Consider the following 15,610-nt stretch of genomic DNA (forward strand, 5'->3'; position numbering starts at 1 on the left):
TTGCTTTCCCCTCCCCAAACCCCAAGGGATGCTGAGCCCTGCTGAGTCCCTGCTGGCTCCAGCGGGTCCCCAGCGCGATGAAAGCACTGGCTGTGGCCAAGGCGCACTGATTGATATTCCCGGCACCGCTCTGCCCGCTCGGCCGGGCTCTCAGCTGCAGTGCTGCTCCCGGACCCGCCTGGAGCAGGGCCCAAGCCTGCAGCCTGTTTAATCAGGCACCCTGACTGGGGAGGAGGGGGGAAGAGATTTCTGCAATGCCAGCATGTGTCCCTGGGCATTTTCTCATCCCTCTGCAAGAGGGGAGAGGCGAGGATGCATCTTTGGGGTGGGATGCAGCAGCAGGAGCAGAAGGAAGGGTGTGGAGGGTGGGGTGAGGACAGGGCTGGGACATTTTGGGAGGGGACGGAGCGGAGGCTGGGGTAATGCGAGGGTTGGCGATGTAGGGCAGGATGGGGTGGGGTGGTTGGGGAAGGTGCGTGGAGCAAAGCAGGCAGCTGTGGGTGGGGAGGGCAGCCCCACGGCAGCACGGGGCAGCAGTGGCGAGGTGACCGCTGGGTGCTCGTGTCCGCCCCAAGGCACGGCAAGCAGGGGCTGCCCTTCATGGCTGGTGGGCTCCAGGGCACTCAGGGGCCCCGTGCGACCCCACCAAACCCCTCTTTTATGTTCTTTTGAAAGACAGCTCCGGACCTGAGCCCTAAGGCAAGCCCAAAGCGTTTCCTCCCTCCCCGCCCTCCATGCCCACACACACTGGCCATGCCCACGAATCCCAGGCTCAGCCCCTCTCCAGGCAGAGCCGCATTCCTGCCCAGTGCCCTGCCAGCTGGGCCCTCCCGGCTGCGCTTGCACAACCCCGGTGCTGCTCCTGGGAGGCACCGAGGTGGTTGGCGATTGTTGCAGACAGGACTTCCCACGGCCCCCCTCTCCCAAGAAGCAGGCGCTGTCCTCGGCCGGGATGGTTGGACTTGGCTGGGGCAGGGCAGGGTTGAGCTCAGTGGGGTTTGTGCCCTCTGCTTCCCCCACAATGGGGCGAAAAGCCCTCGGCTTCTTCTTGTCACCTCGAGCTGTGGTGTCCATCAGGTCTGCCTGATGTCACCTCTGTGAGCCAGCGTCAGGCCCCTCAGCCCCCCCACAGCGGGTTCCCCATTGACCCTGTCTCCTCTCCAACTTTCTGGAGGATTCAGGAGGCCTCAGTCTTCACCCTGGAGGCCCTTGAGAAAGAAAACTCTCCAAGATCCCTTAAAAACTCATGGTTATTTTACACCGATGGCTTCCACGGTGGGAGCTGCCTCAGTCCTTTGGATGCTCGCAGGATACGGGGTGGGGGAGAGCAGCGACCTGCAGGAGGGCAGGGCAAAGGCCACACATCAGCCCCTAACTTACAGCCCGCTTCAGCGCTCACAGCCATGCCCCGAGGATCCTGCTTGGAGACCACAAAAGGTGCCCCCCATTAGCAAACCCCCCTTCTGAGCCCCTCCTCACCAGCACGGTGCCTGCTCTGCCATCGAGGCACAGCACCGCTGGGCAGCCGTGCACCTCGGCAGGATTCATCAAAGCCATCTTTAGGGCCGTCATTTTGGGAGGGCAGCAATTCGCCACCTCTCCCACAGGACCAATCCTGCTCCATCGCAACCAAGTCGGAGCAGAGTGCCCTGATTCGGCTCCTGTGAGAGATCTCTGAAGGCCCAAGCAACCTGAAAGCCTGGAGCTATTTTGCTCCCACATGGCCTGGTTTTCACATGCTCCCAACTCCCCCATGCTCTTGAGCATCTGCAAAGCTGCTGCCAGGGAGGATCTGACAGATATCAGTCCCTGCTGCGGGGGTAAGGCTTGTCTGAACTCAGACTGCAATCCTGCTTTAAACATCTTGCTAATATGATGTCTGATGTTCCCTTACACTAATCTGTTAATCTTTCTGCTTTTTCATCAAATGTGCTCAAGCCCACTAGAAGGGAAATCAGTATTTCAGATGTCTGAAGAGCCCTTCTTTGTTGTTCAAGGCTGGGTGAGACCTTTCAGGGTGTTGTAACACTGATTTAAGGTGCCTGGAGGGGCTCAGGCTGCTTTTCCCCAGGATTTCAAGAATATGACAGTTTATTAGGGAACATCTCTTGCACAGAGAGCGGAGCTCAAGAACCTTTATTGTCCAGGAATTTTTTCAAGAGCCACGGTCTGCAAGGTCTGGACCAGGACCTGACAGGATTTGAGAACTGGATCAGAGATTAAATTAAGGACAGCAGATCTGCAATACCATTAGGGTGTAGCTGGGATGTTTCTGACTCTCTCACTCATCTGGGAAGATACTTGTGGGCTCTGCACAGGAAAGAAGTGAAGCAGAAGCCGGTCCTTTGAGATGTGCTCCACAGCCTGGATCCTTCCACTCACTGCTCTTTAGAACTGCAGTTTTACAGGGGAATGGAGAGGGGCAGGCACTTGGGACATCCTCAGGGAGCAAAAAGGACTCTGAAGTTGTGGCCTACAACAGCCTCGTGCTGAGAGATCCTGACACTGGGCGAGACACATTTATTTCACAAGTGTCCTCACCCAACTGGCTCCCTTTGGTGTGACTCCCCTTGCTCTTCTTGCCAGTCATGCCAGAGACAACACTGCAACAGGCTTTGCACCTTACACTTTCCCTCTTGAGTGGCCTCCTTCAAAATTCCTGCTTATAATGGGCAGTCAAACCTCTCTTGTCCAACCACACCTCCATCTCTCATGTTGGGAACCAGCTCAGGCATGAGACGCAATGCTGGGCAGGATCCTCATTGCCATCAGGCACACGTGGGTGCAGCACACAACCCAGGGCATGACAAGGGCGCTTCCCTTCTGCCCACACTTTTCGGGTGCAGCCTCCCTTCTGCCCCAGATCCCCCTGAGGCCCCTCCGGCTCCCTGCCCTGTAGCCATCCTGACTTCCCCCACCATCCCCACCGCCCATCACCATGCAGGTGCTCCCAGAGGCAAAAACACCTCCCTGCTCATCCATACGTATCCCATGGTAGCAAGAGATGCCGGATAGAAGGGGACCAAAGCCTGGCCATGTTGCTTGTCTCACCTTTTTGATCACTCCAAACGAGGGCAATAGCTCGTGTCCTACCCTGCATCGTCACCAGGCGCAGCTGGTTGCAGAGCACCAACGTCAGGGCTCTGCTGAGGTCCAGAGCTGCAGGGCACAGGCTCGTGGGTCAGACACGATTCCTCGAACAACCAGGAGAAGCTTCTGCCCTTTGCCGGTGGAAACAGAGTTGGTTAGGAAACAGGCTTGCCATTGGGGAGAATTTTGCACTTAAAAACAAACCAGGAAGAATTGATAACCATTTTGCTCATTTTGGCTCAAATCAGTCAACAGAAGATAGATAGGTAGGTAGATAGATAGATAGATATACAGAGAGGTAGATAGAAAGATAGATAGATAGTGAGATAGATAGATAAATAGAGAGATAAATAGATTTCCTCATAATTTATGGAGGCAAAATTTCTGGCTGACTTTTTAATTTAATTTTGTAACAAGTACTAGGCTTGAATTCTGAAGTGAAAATTACCTTTGCAAGAGCATCATTTTTTTTTCCTTTTTACACTCCCCTTGCCCTGGCTTTGAAACGAGAAGCCCATTTGCAAGAAGATCTGATTTCAGCAAATTGACATGTTCTCCAAGCAGAGTCTTCTGCTGAAGCATCCCTGGTTCTCTCTTTAAGAGGCCTGAGTCTACTGCTGGGGACCCCCTGCTCTCCTCAGAGCCCTCCGTGCTATCTGTCAGCTCCACTGGGTGCAACTGGGAGCCAGATTAGCTCATTATTTTCCCAGCATTATTTTCCCACTTGGCAGCTGTTGGACTCCTTGAGGGCTTTGTTCAAGTGTTTCTCCCAGTCCTGGAACCTTTTCCTCCCTGGGATCTTCAGATGGTTTTAATGCGATGATGAGACCTCCCTCTGTGTCCCGAGCGATTTCTGCTCTGTACCAACCATCTACAGTATGTCTTTATTATCAGCTTGAAGGTGATAGACATTTCAGGACACCATGGTCAGTACAATTTAGACATTATTCCATAAAGATTATGTCCCCTTTAGATTTTACGATTCACCCTTCTGATGATTTATTTCCATATTTTCCTTTCCAGTCCTCATTTCAAACAAAGAAAAGCCAAATTGCACATCCTTGATGGGCTTGGAGCTCTGATAGGCTGAGAGGTTAGGCAATCTCTGTCCCGAGGCTGTCTAAATGGGTTTCTAATTGCGTTAGATCTTGCTATGAGTTAGATAAATTCGATCTGACCAGGCAGGTTGGCACCGGGCTTTGGCGGCTTCTTTGAGCAGCATGCAAATTTTGGGAGGCTTCAGGGCACCTGTGCGGAGTCAGCCCACATTTTACCCAGACTTATTCATTAAACAGTGCCTCGGCATCTGATGTCCATTTCAGGACGGCTGTTCTGCTATCATTATTTCAGCAGGACTGGTAACACCTCTCCTCTGAATGCAAGGTCAGCACTTGCTAATTGCCAGAAGTGGAAGCCATGCGAGCAGTCACGCAGAAGAGCGAGCAGGTGCTTCTCAAATAATGCCTGCTTTTGGGAAGTGTGATCCGCGTGGATTCCTCTGTGTCTTCCCTGCAGTTGTGGGTTCCTTCTGTGGCCTCCTCTGTCCATAGCCAAGGAGTTAGAGGGTTGTTGGGAAAAACCTCACTTCAGACACAGGGAAAGGGGTGGGCACGAGGAGCAGAGCAGAGCCGAGCCACCAGCCAAAACCTCATGGACCAGAGGGGGACCAGAGCAGGTGGCCCCATTGCTAACGCACCTTATGCGACCACGGTAGATATGGCAGAGGTGGCCCCAGCAAACCGCCCGCGGGGAGGCCAGACGGGTAGATCAGGAACAGGGAAGGGCTGTCCGCCCCATGCAGAACACCAGCAGGCACACCCACAGCTGCTCGGACGAGCTGCAAAGCAGTCAGCTACTGATGGCCACGAGCTGAGCTTGGGTCCTGTTTCCTCACGGTAGAGCCTAGCCTTGAACTGTTCTTGGCAATTATGGTCCTGCTTTCCTAGAGCCTCTGGATTTGGTTTCCATATTCCCCTCAGCATCCTGCTCCGGAGCCTGTGTTGCATTACAGTGGAGCTTCCAGGCACAACACTAACAAATAAAATAATTCCTGCATGCAGCAAAGCCTCTGTATGCAACAAGTTGGAGCTCTGTGGTTTTGGGCACAGTCCCTGTACTTATCTTCTTATTTTTTACTGTAACCAGGGACGTCGCAGAGCTCCAGGTTGCTTTTAAAGGCAAGAGGAGGTTCGTGAATTAATCTGAAGTTGGCTAACTCCTGGGCCACAATGGCTCCCTTGTCACTTATTTTTATATTCTGGGCATCGGGTCTGACATTGCCTTTCACTCGCAGCCCTGTGAGTTGCTGCATTGTGGCGGCGGCCGGGGAAGCAAGCTCCTTTGGCAGAGGGCTGAGAGGCTGGGGAGGCTGAGAGGCCGGGGAGGTGCGGGAGCAGGCAGAGGCTGCTGGACCAGCCCCAGTCCCACTGGCGGGGCAGCAGCGAAGGGGTTAACAATTTTGACGTTTCCACGGCTCCAGCATTAATCCACGCCCGCACAGCTCCCGTCGGCAGGAAAAGGGCGCCTGGGGCGGGTTTTAAGGTTCCTTTTGTGCAAATTGGGATTTCTGGGATTTCTGGGTCAGTGCCGCAGCACGGGGCGACACATGCAGTTGGGGCGCAGCATGCCCCAACCCTGCTCCCTTGTATCCCATTGCCGCTGGTTTGCAAGCAGAATCTGCTTGGTGCATGCCCGGCTGCGAGCTGGAGACGTTTGCAATGAAGCCGAGAGGTGGGGGGGAGCAGAGGGGGTCTCCTGGGTCCCCTCCAGCAGCCGTGGTCTGTCCTGGGGACCCTCATGATGGAGAACAGTATGAAGGAGCCCCTTGGTGGGGCTGTATGAGGGGGTTGTTGCTGCAGGATGCCGTGGGGGCTATTCTAGAGCAGTAGCAAAGTGGAGGCAGCAGTTAGAAATAGAAAAGCAATAAATACCAGCAAACAAAGTAGGGGGGGGGGGGGGAAGCATATAACAATTAGTAGAAATGAGTAGTTTTGGAGTGTAAAAAATTGACAAGGAAAGCCAAAAAACATTGGGGGAAAATCAATTTTGACAAGCCGAACACAATAAGGAGCACTTTAAAAATGCACTAGGAGGAGGCAGCACCAGCAATTGTCATTTCCAAATGGAGACTGCAAAATTGTTAATTATGTAGAAAAATGCAAAAGTATTCAGTAAATAGTTCTAGTAATTTGGACCGAGACAGAACAAGGCAGGATGCGGTACCTGCCAATGCGCTGATAGCAGAGAAAGACATCCAAAATACTGTCTCCTTGGAACAGCAATAGTTGGAATAATGCCATGGGCCGACTGGAGAAGCGAGGGGACGCTGGGTGCGACTGTGCCGCCTGGGAAGGGCTGGGTTAAAAGCCCCAGCGGGGGACTCGGTGATGGAAACAGAGCTGACGCCAGTCAGCGCAGTGTGATGGGAAAGGATGCCGGGCAGCGTCCTTGCATGCTGGGTCCAGCTCCTGAGCCTCTCCTTAGGCATCTGCTCCTGGCCACCGCGAGGAGCAGGATCCGTGCCAGACGTGCTGGCGGGGCCACAGCGGCAGGGCTCCAGCAGGGAGCTTCGCGCTCATGCAAGATTACAGCGTGCAGCCGATCGCCCCGGAGTTTGATGAAGACGCTGAGTTGATAATGCTTTATGTTATTATTATTATTATTTTGAATTAACACTATTCATTAAATGTGAGGCATTGTCAGCTAGATGAAGATCTGGTTTATCAGCAGCTTTGGGGAGAAAAGCAGGCGCTGGCTGGGAGTCCTGGTGGAACCAGGTTCTCCTGGAGGAGCTCTTCGGCAGCACGATGGTGCCCGCTGCCATTCAATGTTGCAATCAACGATCTGGAAATAAATATAAAATCACCGCTGATAAAATTTGCAGCTGACATGGAGATTGGTGGAGTGGGAGATCATGATGAGGATAGAGCAGTCATGCAGAGCGATCCAGATTGCTTGGTAAACTGGGCCCATTTAAACAAAGTGCATTTTAACGCAGCCAAATGCAAAGCTGTATGTTGAGAAATAGGGAATGCTGCTGCGTACCCTGGAAAGCACCAGCTCTAAAATGAATTAAGGGTCACACAGCACGAGGAGCTCAGCATGGACCAAAGGGCTAACGTTGCCCTCGGGGGAAGAAACCGAGAGGTGGGAGCAGAGGGAAAGCCCTGGTAAGGTGGGCTCCCTGTTACAGGGATCACCCCAATGAGGAATGGAGGGCAAGCCAGGATGAGGGCCACAAAACGGACTTACTGGCTCAAAAACTGCCTTGCAGGTTGAGGCTTATGGAAGACGGTTTGTTTAACTTCACAGCAGAAGATCGAGGGGTGCCTTGGTTGCCCTGCACAAGCAGCTTCTTGTGTGGAAAGCACTGCTGGCTGAAAGGCTCTTTAACCTCGCAGAGAAGGGTCAGACAAAACCCAATTTCTGCAAGCCCGTGCCAGACAAATGGAGCCAGTGTCTTTCTGCGACTCCAGAACAAGGCTCTCCGGGCAGAGAGATTCAGCCAGACACAAGCTGCTATTATTGTGGAAGCGCACTGGTCACAGCATGGTGGGGCCCTGAGCCCGGCCGTGCCACGCCGGCTCGGCCCCGCAGCGAGGAGCAGAGCCCGTGCAGGGCCTCCAGGCAGGATCTGGCCTCCGCAAGAGGTGTCCTGCAGGTAGAAGCCATGCCCCTCAGAAGGAGGCCTACAGGGGCCAGGGCTCCACAAGGTGTTTGCTTTACTGCACACACCCCACGGAGCCCTCGTGGTTTGTCTGGGGCTCTATGGCACAGTGAGAGTGGAGGGTTTGAACTGGGCGGGGGGGGTCATGGTGCCAGCATGAAGGCTCCCAGATGGGCAGTGGGGTTGGAGGAGGGAGCGGTGGGGCAGCACGGCCGGGCACGGCCTGGAAAGCTTCGGTGGGCCTTGAGAGCTGTGTGTGATGAGCTCGGCTCCTGAGCAGCACACGGAGACCTCCTCGGGGGAACTCAATCCCACTCGGGAAGGGTGACACCGTCTGCTTGGGCAGCACTTGTCAACACCTCCCAGGGCAGTCCTGTCGTGGGGAGCCCTGGCCTCCCTCGCTGCAGGTGCAGGCCGCTCCGCCTTGCTTACATGCAGTCGAAAGCAGCAGTCCACCCTGTGCAGAAGGCTGTATGAGCCCCACAGCTGCTGCCTTTGGGCCCCTTCAGCTTCCTCCTCCCCAGCCTCCTTCCCTCAGCCTTCCCTGGCTTATTGGGACTCTTCTCGTTCCTGTCCCTGTGCCTCTTCACCTCACTGGCACACGCGGCCTTGAGCGCGGTGTCCCAAAGGCACTACTGCTGCAGCCCCGCTGGAGCCCAGCAGCGCAGACAGGTCCCTGGGTGACCTCAAGACAAACATCCTGCTTGTGCATCCTGATATAGACACATTTTTTGTGAGGCTTTGATGCTGCTGATGGATCGTCGACCCATGATCTGCTGTAACCCCCAATCCTTCAGCTAGCCTGCTGCTTCTGTGGTGATTATTTTTCCCAAGTGTGCAAATGTGACAGATATATTCCACATCTGTCATCCGAGCAGTTAATGAAAATACAGGCTAGCAATGGACTCGGGACACAACCCGAAGAATTTCATTTGATACATCGTCCCAGCTGAAAGACCTGTCTTCAGTAATTACTTTCTGAATACGACTTTCTAAATGCTTTGCATCCACCCTGCAGCGAAATGCACTATATTACCGAAGCAGAGAAGTACTATGCTGCACCTACACTATTTTCCTGCATTACTTATGAGAATATCATCTAAAATAGTGTCAGAAAACTTCCTAAAGCCAAGACATAACATTTACTGCTCCTCCTCCATCCACGAGGCCTGATGTCTTTTCAAAGGAAGAAGTTCAATGCCTTGACATGTTTGTTTGTGACAAACCTACAGTGGCTGTTACTCATTTCCTTGTTATCTTGTAGGTACTTACAAAGAGTTCTTTTATCTGTTTCAGTATTTTTCCAGGAACTGAAATTAAGCTAACTGTTTTATAATTCTCCAGCTCTTCTTTTTTCTCATCTTTATAGACAGGTGCTATTTTAGCTCTCTTCCACTCTTCTGGAGCCTCCCTCATTTTCTACAAATTCTTAGGAAAAAAATAAAAAAATAAAAAAAAGAGAGAGAGAAAAAAAGCCCTAACAGCTCTGAAGTTACTTAAATCAGGTCTCTAAGCACCTGGGGTGAATTTAATCAGGCCCAACCAACCTAAAAGCAGCTAGCTCATTTAAATGCTCCCTGTGTGTTCCTTCCCTTGGTTAGGTTTGATTTTTTCCCCTTCCTCGTTGGTGCTAGCTGTGTGGGATGCCTGATTGCCACTCGATCTTAGTAAAGGCTGCAGCAGAAAAGGTATTTAGCCTAAATCGTGCTGTCTTTCAGCGTGTTGGCTCCTCTGCCTCCCCACCACGTTCTGGTCCCGTCGAGCAGCTCCTTCCCATGTTGATTTTGTGTGTCATTCTCTCTCGGTGTTTGTGTTCTCATCATCTTGCTTTTGCCCTGTGAACTCGAGCTACCCTTTCTGCTCTTCGGTAATCATGACAAAGAGGGATTTTCTGGAAGGATTTGAGGAGGCTGATGATGCAGCTTAATGGCTGTTTGCGATGAGCTCCTCCCTAGCATGAGGCAAGGCTGGGGAGAGCAAGCGTGAAGTAGGGCTTTGAAATCTTTAACGAGCAGACAAAAGAAGCGATTGTGACCCTTGATGGAGAGTCTGTTGCAATGAGAGATGGCAGAGGCTGGGTCAGAGGCTGGAAGGTGAGGCGAGTGTCACCGGAGGCCTTGTGCTGAGCACTGATCCCATTAGAGAGGCTCTCGGCAGAGGTGGGTCTCCAAGAGCATCAAGGGTGTGTGGGAGGTCTGCAGGCAAGGTGGGGGCACCTGATGAGGGTGGGGTGGGGGCCAGCCCACCACCCGAGGCCCAGTGCCACTGGGGAGCCTGCCCTGAGCATGCCTGGGGACTTCATGTCCTCTGCGGGTGGCAACGGAGGCTGGGGCTGGAGGAGCTGCTGGGCTAAGGCACGCAGGGGGTGCTCCCAGCTGGGATGGAGCCTGCAGCCCTGGCAGGGGGCTGGTGCTGCTCCCTGCTGCTGCCAGGAGCTCTGCCTCCATTTTGGGGTCAGAACTGCTGACCCCCTGCCCTGTATCATCGCTTGCTGCCTGGCTGACACATGGGCTTATCTCTTCTTCCAGTTACCTCATCGCCGAGTGACGTTCTCTGCGGCCAGCCAGGCCCAGGACCTGCAGGACCCCTCCCAGCACAGCTACTACGACAGCGGGCTGGAGGAGTCGGAGACCCCGAGCAGCAAATCATCGTCGGGACCCCGCATCGGGCCGCTGGCCCTGCCCGAGGACCACTATGAGCGCACCACGCCCGACGGCAGCATCGGGGAGATGGAACACCCCGAGAATGGTAGGTGCTGGCGGCATGCGGCTCTGCACCCTTCCTGGGGACCTCCTTCGGCCTTAACGCCTCGAGGCCCGGGTCAGGACAGGCTCGCCTTGTGCAGTCTGGTGGGGCTGGGGGGCTGGAGCAGAGGCGAGGCTGAAAGCAAGGGAGCAGCAAGGATGCGGTGGGGTGGGGAGAGGGGTGAGGGCAAGGAGGTCTGGGAGGAGGCCAGGAGATGAAGGGGGGCAAGGGCTTGGCACAACGTAGAGAGAGGGGTCCCAGAAGGCTGCTCTGAGATGGCAGCGAGAAGGCTGTAGCCCAGCCAGTGGTGAGGTTGCAGCCGGGGTCCTGTGGGTGCCAGCTCCCACGGCACAGCAGAGGGCAGGGGAAGCCCTGCAGCTCCAAGACCCCAGGGAGCAGAGGGAGAGGAGGTTCAGCGGTGTAGGGAATGCATGGAGTGAAGGATCCAAGAGCAGGGGTGGAAGAGCCGAGGGTGACAAGTCCTGTCTCTGGAAGCCTTCGGGTCCCCTCTGGCTTGAGTCCCTCTGCAGCTGAGAACCCCCTGGCAGTGCCAGCAGCCTCACGGTGGGACAGCCGGCTTTCCCCTGCTCTGGCACAGCTTTGCCCCTGGTTCTGCTCCTTGTGCTGCCTCTGTGCTGCCTGTCTGGCTACCCACAACCAGCCCACTCCCTGAGCTATCTTCTCTGGCCAGCTTAAGTTGGTTGCTTCCTTGGACTTGGCTCTGGCTGTGCACATAACATCTACTTTCCTGTACCTGCTGCCTTCTGTGCTCTTGTACTGAGGGGGAGCTTGCAGTGGAGCTGGCAATTTCAAAGGAACCCCTGGGAGGGGAAGGAGAGGTAGTGTGAAGGGTCTTCCCAAAGTCTCCTACTTCTGGGAGTATCCTTGACTTTGGGACAGGGCTGGGAGTGTGTTCAGATGGTCTCAGAGCTGGAAATCTGCTGGGTCCCTTTCCTAAGGAATGTGATGTGCCCAGAGCAATTTGTGGTTCTGAAGGTCTAGCAGAGCATCTGCCACTTCTCCCCAGGTGCATTCCTGGGGGAATGCTGGAATTCCTGTGCTGTGATTGCTGAAGCAATGCAAGATGGTGCCAGGTCTGGCAGGACTCCCAAATCCGTGCATTGCTCCAGCAATATGAGGCACCCTCCTGTCTAGGAGTGTATTACAGACCCCTTTCTTCCCTAAATTACCAGCCAGTCTGCTGGGAAGAGCAATGTGGAGACTTTCCTGGAACCCTGCTGCAGGACAGTGGTAGCGGGCTCCTCAGATGTCCTTGGGCACCAGCCATGTGCATGTGGGAGGCTGAAGGCAGGCATGCAGAGAGCTGCAGGTGGCTGCCCTGATGGGTGTAGGAGGAGTGGTGGTGGCTGTGGGGCTGGGAGAGGAAGGCTGGAGCTTTTGAAGGCGAAGGGTGACCCGGAGAAGATGAGGGAGGCGCAAGGTGAGAGAGGAGAACCTGGAGGGGCTGTGGCAGAAGACGGAGGGTGGGCAGTCTGTAGTTACTGCAGTGTTCGGTGCCTCCCTGAGGGGATAGCATGGGGATAACAGACCTGTGGGTGTTCAGAGGACAGGAGTCACCACACCCCACCACAAACAAAGCCAGGCAGGACAGAGGTGTGCACAGGCTCCTAGGGACGCCCCCAACCTGTTCTGCTCCCTGCACGTGGCAGCCGTCCTGCCCTCCACAAACCCAGCTCCATGCAGAGGCCGTGGCAGGGCACATCTCTGGGGATTAACCCTGTAGTCCTGGTGCACTGCAGATAATCTGGCAGAGGCAGTTCAATGACTGCGAGTGGCTGGGGTCAGGGCTGTGAGGGGAGCCTGGCGCTGGGCTGTGCCGTTTGGCCATCATGAGGTACCCGTTGTGTTGGTTTGTTGGGTCTGTGTTTCCCATAGCCAGCCTCAGACCTTGCTGCGACATGGGATGTGTCTCCTTTGCCAAGGGTTAGGCCTTGCCCCCCAGCAGCAATGGTGTGGGACCATCGTGGTCCCATGGGGAGAATCCCACTGTGCTCCTGGAGCCACTCGAGCAGCAGCAGCCCCACCGGGGGGGCAAGGCCCTGTTCTCGTGGCGCTGAGGAGACTAAGCTGCTCTTGACCTTATATTAAACCGAAGAGACTAATTGGATCCCACACACCCTATCTCGCGGCACGAGCTCAAGACTGACACGACTGTGCATTTTCTAGGCTTTCATCTAGTTATAAATATCCAACATAACAGGGCTTCCATTGCTTTCTCCAGGAGATTATCCCTGCAGCCGAACCAATCTGATAAGCAAGTATGCAAGGCTATTTATAGCTCTTCAACTGGAAGACAGATCCATGCCTCTTCTTTGTAGATGGTTCTTCACTTGATTAACACACAAATCAGTGTCCTCCTTTTTTGGACACCTTTTACTCTGCAGACTGCAGTAAAATGCTGTATTGCAGGGGCTGAGCCAGGTCCTTTTCAGGAGGAATTATGATGTTACTGATGGAGACTTCTCCAGTATCTTGGCACTGACGTGCCAGCTCCCCAGTCATCACTGGCATTTGTCATCCCTGCTATTTTATCTAGCTGCCCACTGCTTCCTCCCCTGCATTTTGCCACTCTGTTGCCCACTACTGTGAGGATGCTGGGCTTGGTCTCCCACTTGGCTACCAGCTGCCTTCCCTAAAGACAGCTACTCCTGCTGTCTGGCTAAAAGGGAGCCTTTGATAAGGAGCCTGGGAATGATTCTGTGCCACAAAGAATCTGCCCCATCGTAGCACACGCGGAGACTGGATGATGCAGGTGTTGCACTCGTTCCTCTCTCCTGTGGTGTGCACTTGGTAAGACTGCAGGACCAAACTGCAGTTTAGGAAGCATTACATGAAAGCTGTTAGATGTTACCTGAAGGCTGTTTCTCTCCATTGTGTGGTGCGGAGGTTCCTGAGATGACAATATAGTGGTTGAAGCATTCCTGAGTCGTGTTCTCTAGCTCACAAAACAGGGGAAATGTTGAATTTGTTTTATCCCCGTTATTTAAAGTGGGGACCCCATGCCACTATTAATGCATGCCATTACAACCCCGCACTGAATCTGTAATTATCAATCATCCCACGAGCTTTTGCAATGCACTTAGTGCAGTAGTATCTGTACTTCACAGATGTTAACGAGCTGATCCTCACAGCTCCCCTTCCGGGGAGGAAACTCCACTATGGGTGGGGGATGACGCACAAAATGATAATCTGCGTTTCCTGGGAGGTTTGCTTGGGCTGCATGCTCGGCCCTGCTCTGAAGGCACCTCAGCTCAGCCCGAGTGAGTGAATCAAAACACCATTCCCAGGGCTTGGCTGCTGGGCTTAATAAGACCCTTTAGGTCTGGATTTCTTTCTTTTGAGAACGATTGGTGGGTTGATGGCAAAGGCAGGAGGAGCAGCTCGTCCAACTCCTGTGATGCAGGTCATGCAGTTTGACCCTGTGACTTTGGCAGCGTGCCGTGGCTGAGTGGGAGCGCTGCTTTGAACAGATCCGGCTGTGACAGCAGGCTGGTGGTGAACGTGTGAGAGCCCCGGTGAGCTATTCCAGCTGCGGGTCCTCTCTGCCCCCAGTTTCACAAGCCTGTACTTAAAATTCCACTTGAGCGGCTCTAGCTTCCATTTCTATCCATTGAACCTGACAGTATCAGAAGATGTCTCACTTCATGCATGCTTGTGGATCACGTGCAAGCAAGTCAACATCTAAAGTTCTTTTTGATACACTCGAGCTGAGTGAAGTCTCTTCCTGCGAGCAGAGCCAAGGCAAGACGTTTTGGCAGCTGGGTCCCTCTTCCTTTCCTCCCACCCTTCCTCTGGTTCTTCCCAGCCACGGCCATCTGCTCGCGATGCCACTGTGGCCCTGCAGCCCCATTCCTGGGCAGCAGCAACATCTGGCAGGGCTTGGATGTATGTGCTGCTTGCTGGCAGCCCTTCCAGGCAGCCTGGGGAGATTTTTCCTCCTGCTCCCCTTTGCTACACGTCTGATTGTAGCTCATGTCTTCCTTTCCATCATATAATTTCTGTCTCTGCATGACCTCCCATTTGCTAACAACCTCTTATCGGTGTGGATGCAGCCAGATGATGGCCCACAGCTTCCCAGCACCACCTGTAGCACCACTGGGCGCAGACGTAACGTGGCTGCTGGCATTTATCCTCTTGCCTTTGAGCACAAACTGAGCTGCTTCTGGTGGTGCTGGGCTGCGTGTGCCCCATCTGCCCTGGGGGAGCACGGGTGGCTCAGGAGAGCCCTCCCCATGCTCGTGGTGCTGAGATGTTTTTTGCAGAATTGGGCAGCTGCTTTTCCCCATCTTCTGCTTAGTTTCAGCCTGGTCATGAGCTTCTCTTTAAGTGCCTTGCTATTATTGTTGTTCTGTTCCTTCCAGCCAGCAGATGGGACAAAAAAAATTACTTTGTCTCCTCCAACACAGATCTGCCAGAATGAAGTCTCTAGATCTTAAAACCTATTCTTCTTTTTTGCATTATCTTTAAATGTCCCTTTTGTCTCGCAGAAAGTGTTCCAAGCACATGTTCAGTCTGCGGATTTTTTTTCAGCCGTACCCTGCAGCATTTCTGCTTTGTTGCAGAGCGCCGAGGAATGCTTTTGACTGGGCTCCCTGCTCAGCTGTGGGATTCTAGCTGGCTCTGTGCTGCTCCCAGCCAAGCACCAGTGAGCCTGGCTAGGACATGTGGGGCACCGAGACCCTTCTGTAGCGGAAGAGGTCTTACCTCGTTGGATGTGGGTGGGACAGGGTCAATGCTGCTGTCTGTAGAGCGAAGAAACATGGTCTCTGGCTGGCACTGCATGCCTGTGTCCCCTCTGCTGGGGACCACAAGGTCACCTCTGACCACTGGCTTGGGTCTGGCTGGTGCTTGGACTCTGTAGCTGAGATTTCTTGAGATTTACGTCTTACCAATCTGTAGTCTCCTGCTTTTTAGCACTCAGTGACATCAGGGTTGGAGCTGCCCATTGTAGGTGTTACACTGTTACGAGTGGTTTCCAAGCCTTGCTCTTGTTTGTTTAGGGTATGTGTTACAAAGGGCTCCCTATGACCATCTTCCACATCTCGTCTGCTTCTACAAATTAGATCTGGGTTTCTCAGTGGTCCTCAG

General features: G+C 53.9%; 1 protein-coding gene across 1 annotated transcript in view; it reads left to right on the forward strand.

The window, feature by feature from the left end:
* The window catches only part of PCDH1 (protocadherin 1), a 44,312-nt gene that overhangs the window by 12,601 nt on the left and 16,101 nt on the right, over positions 1-15,610 (forward strand). Inside the window, exon 4 of the mRNA XM_035562960.1 lies at positions 10,285-10,504. Coding sequence (XP_035418853.1) covers positions 10,285-10,504 — 220 coding nt within the window. The remainder of the gene's footprint in view (positions 1-10,284; positions 10,505-15,610) is intronic.

This window comes from Cygnus atratus, chromosome 14, assembly GCF_013377495.2.
Source record: "Cygnus atratus isolate AKBS03 ecotype Queensland, Australia chromosome 14, CAtr_DNAZoo_HiC_assembly, whole genome shotgun sequence".
Lineage (NCBI taxonomy): Eukaryota > Metazoa > Chordata > Aves > Anseriformes > Anatidae > Cygnus > Cygnus atratus.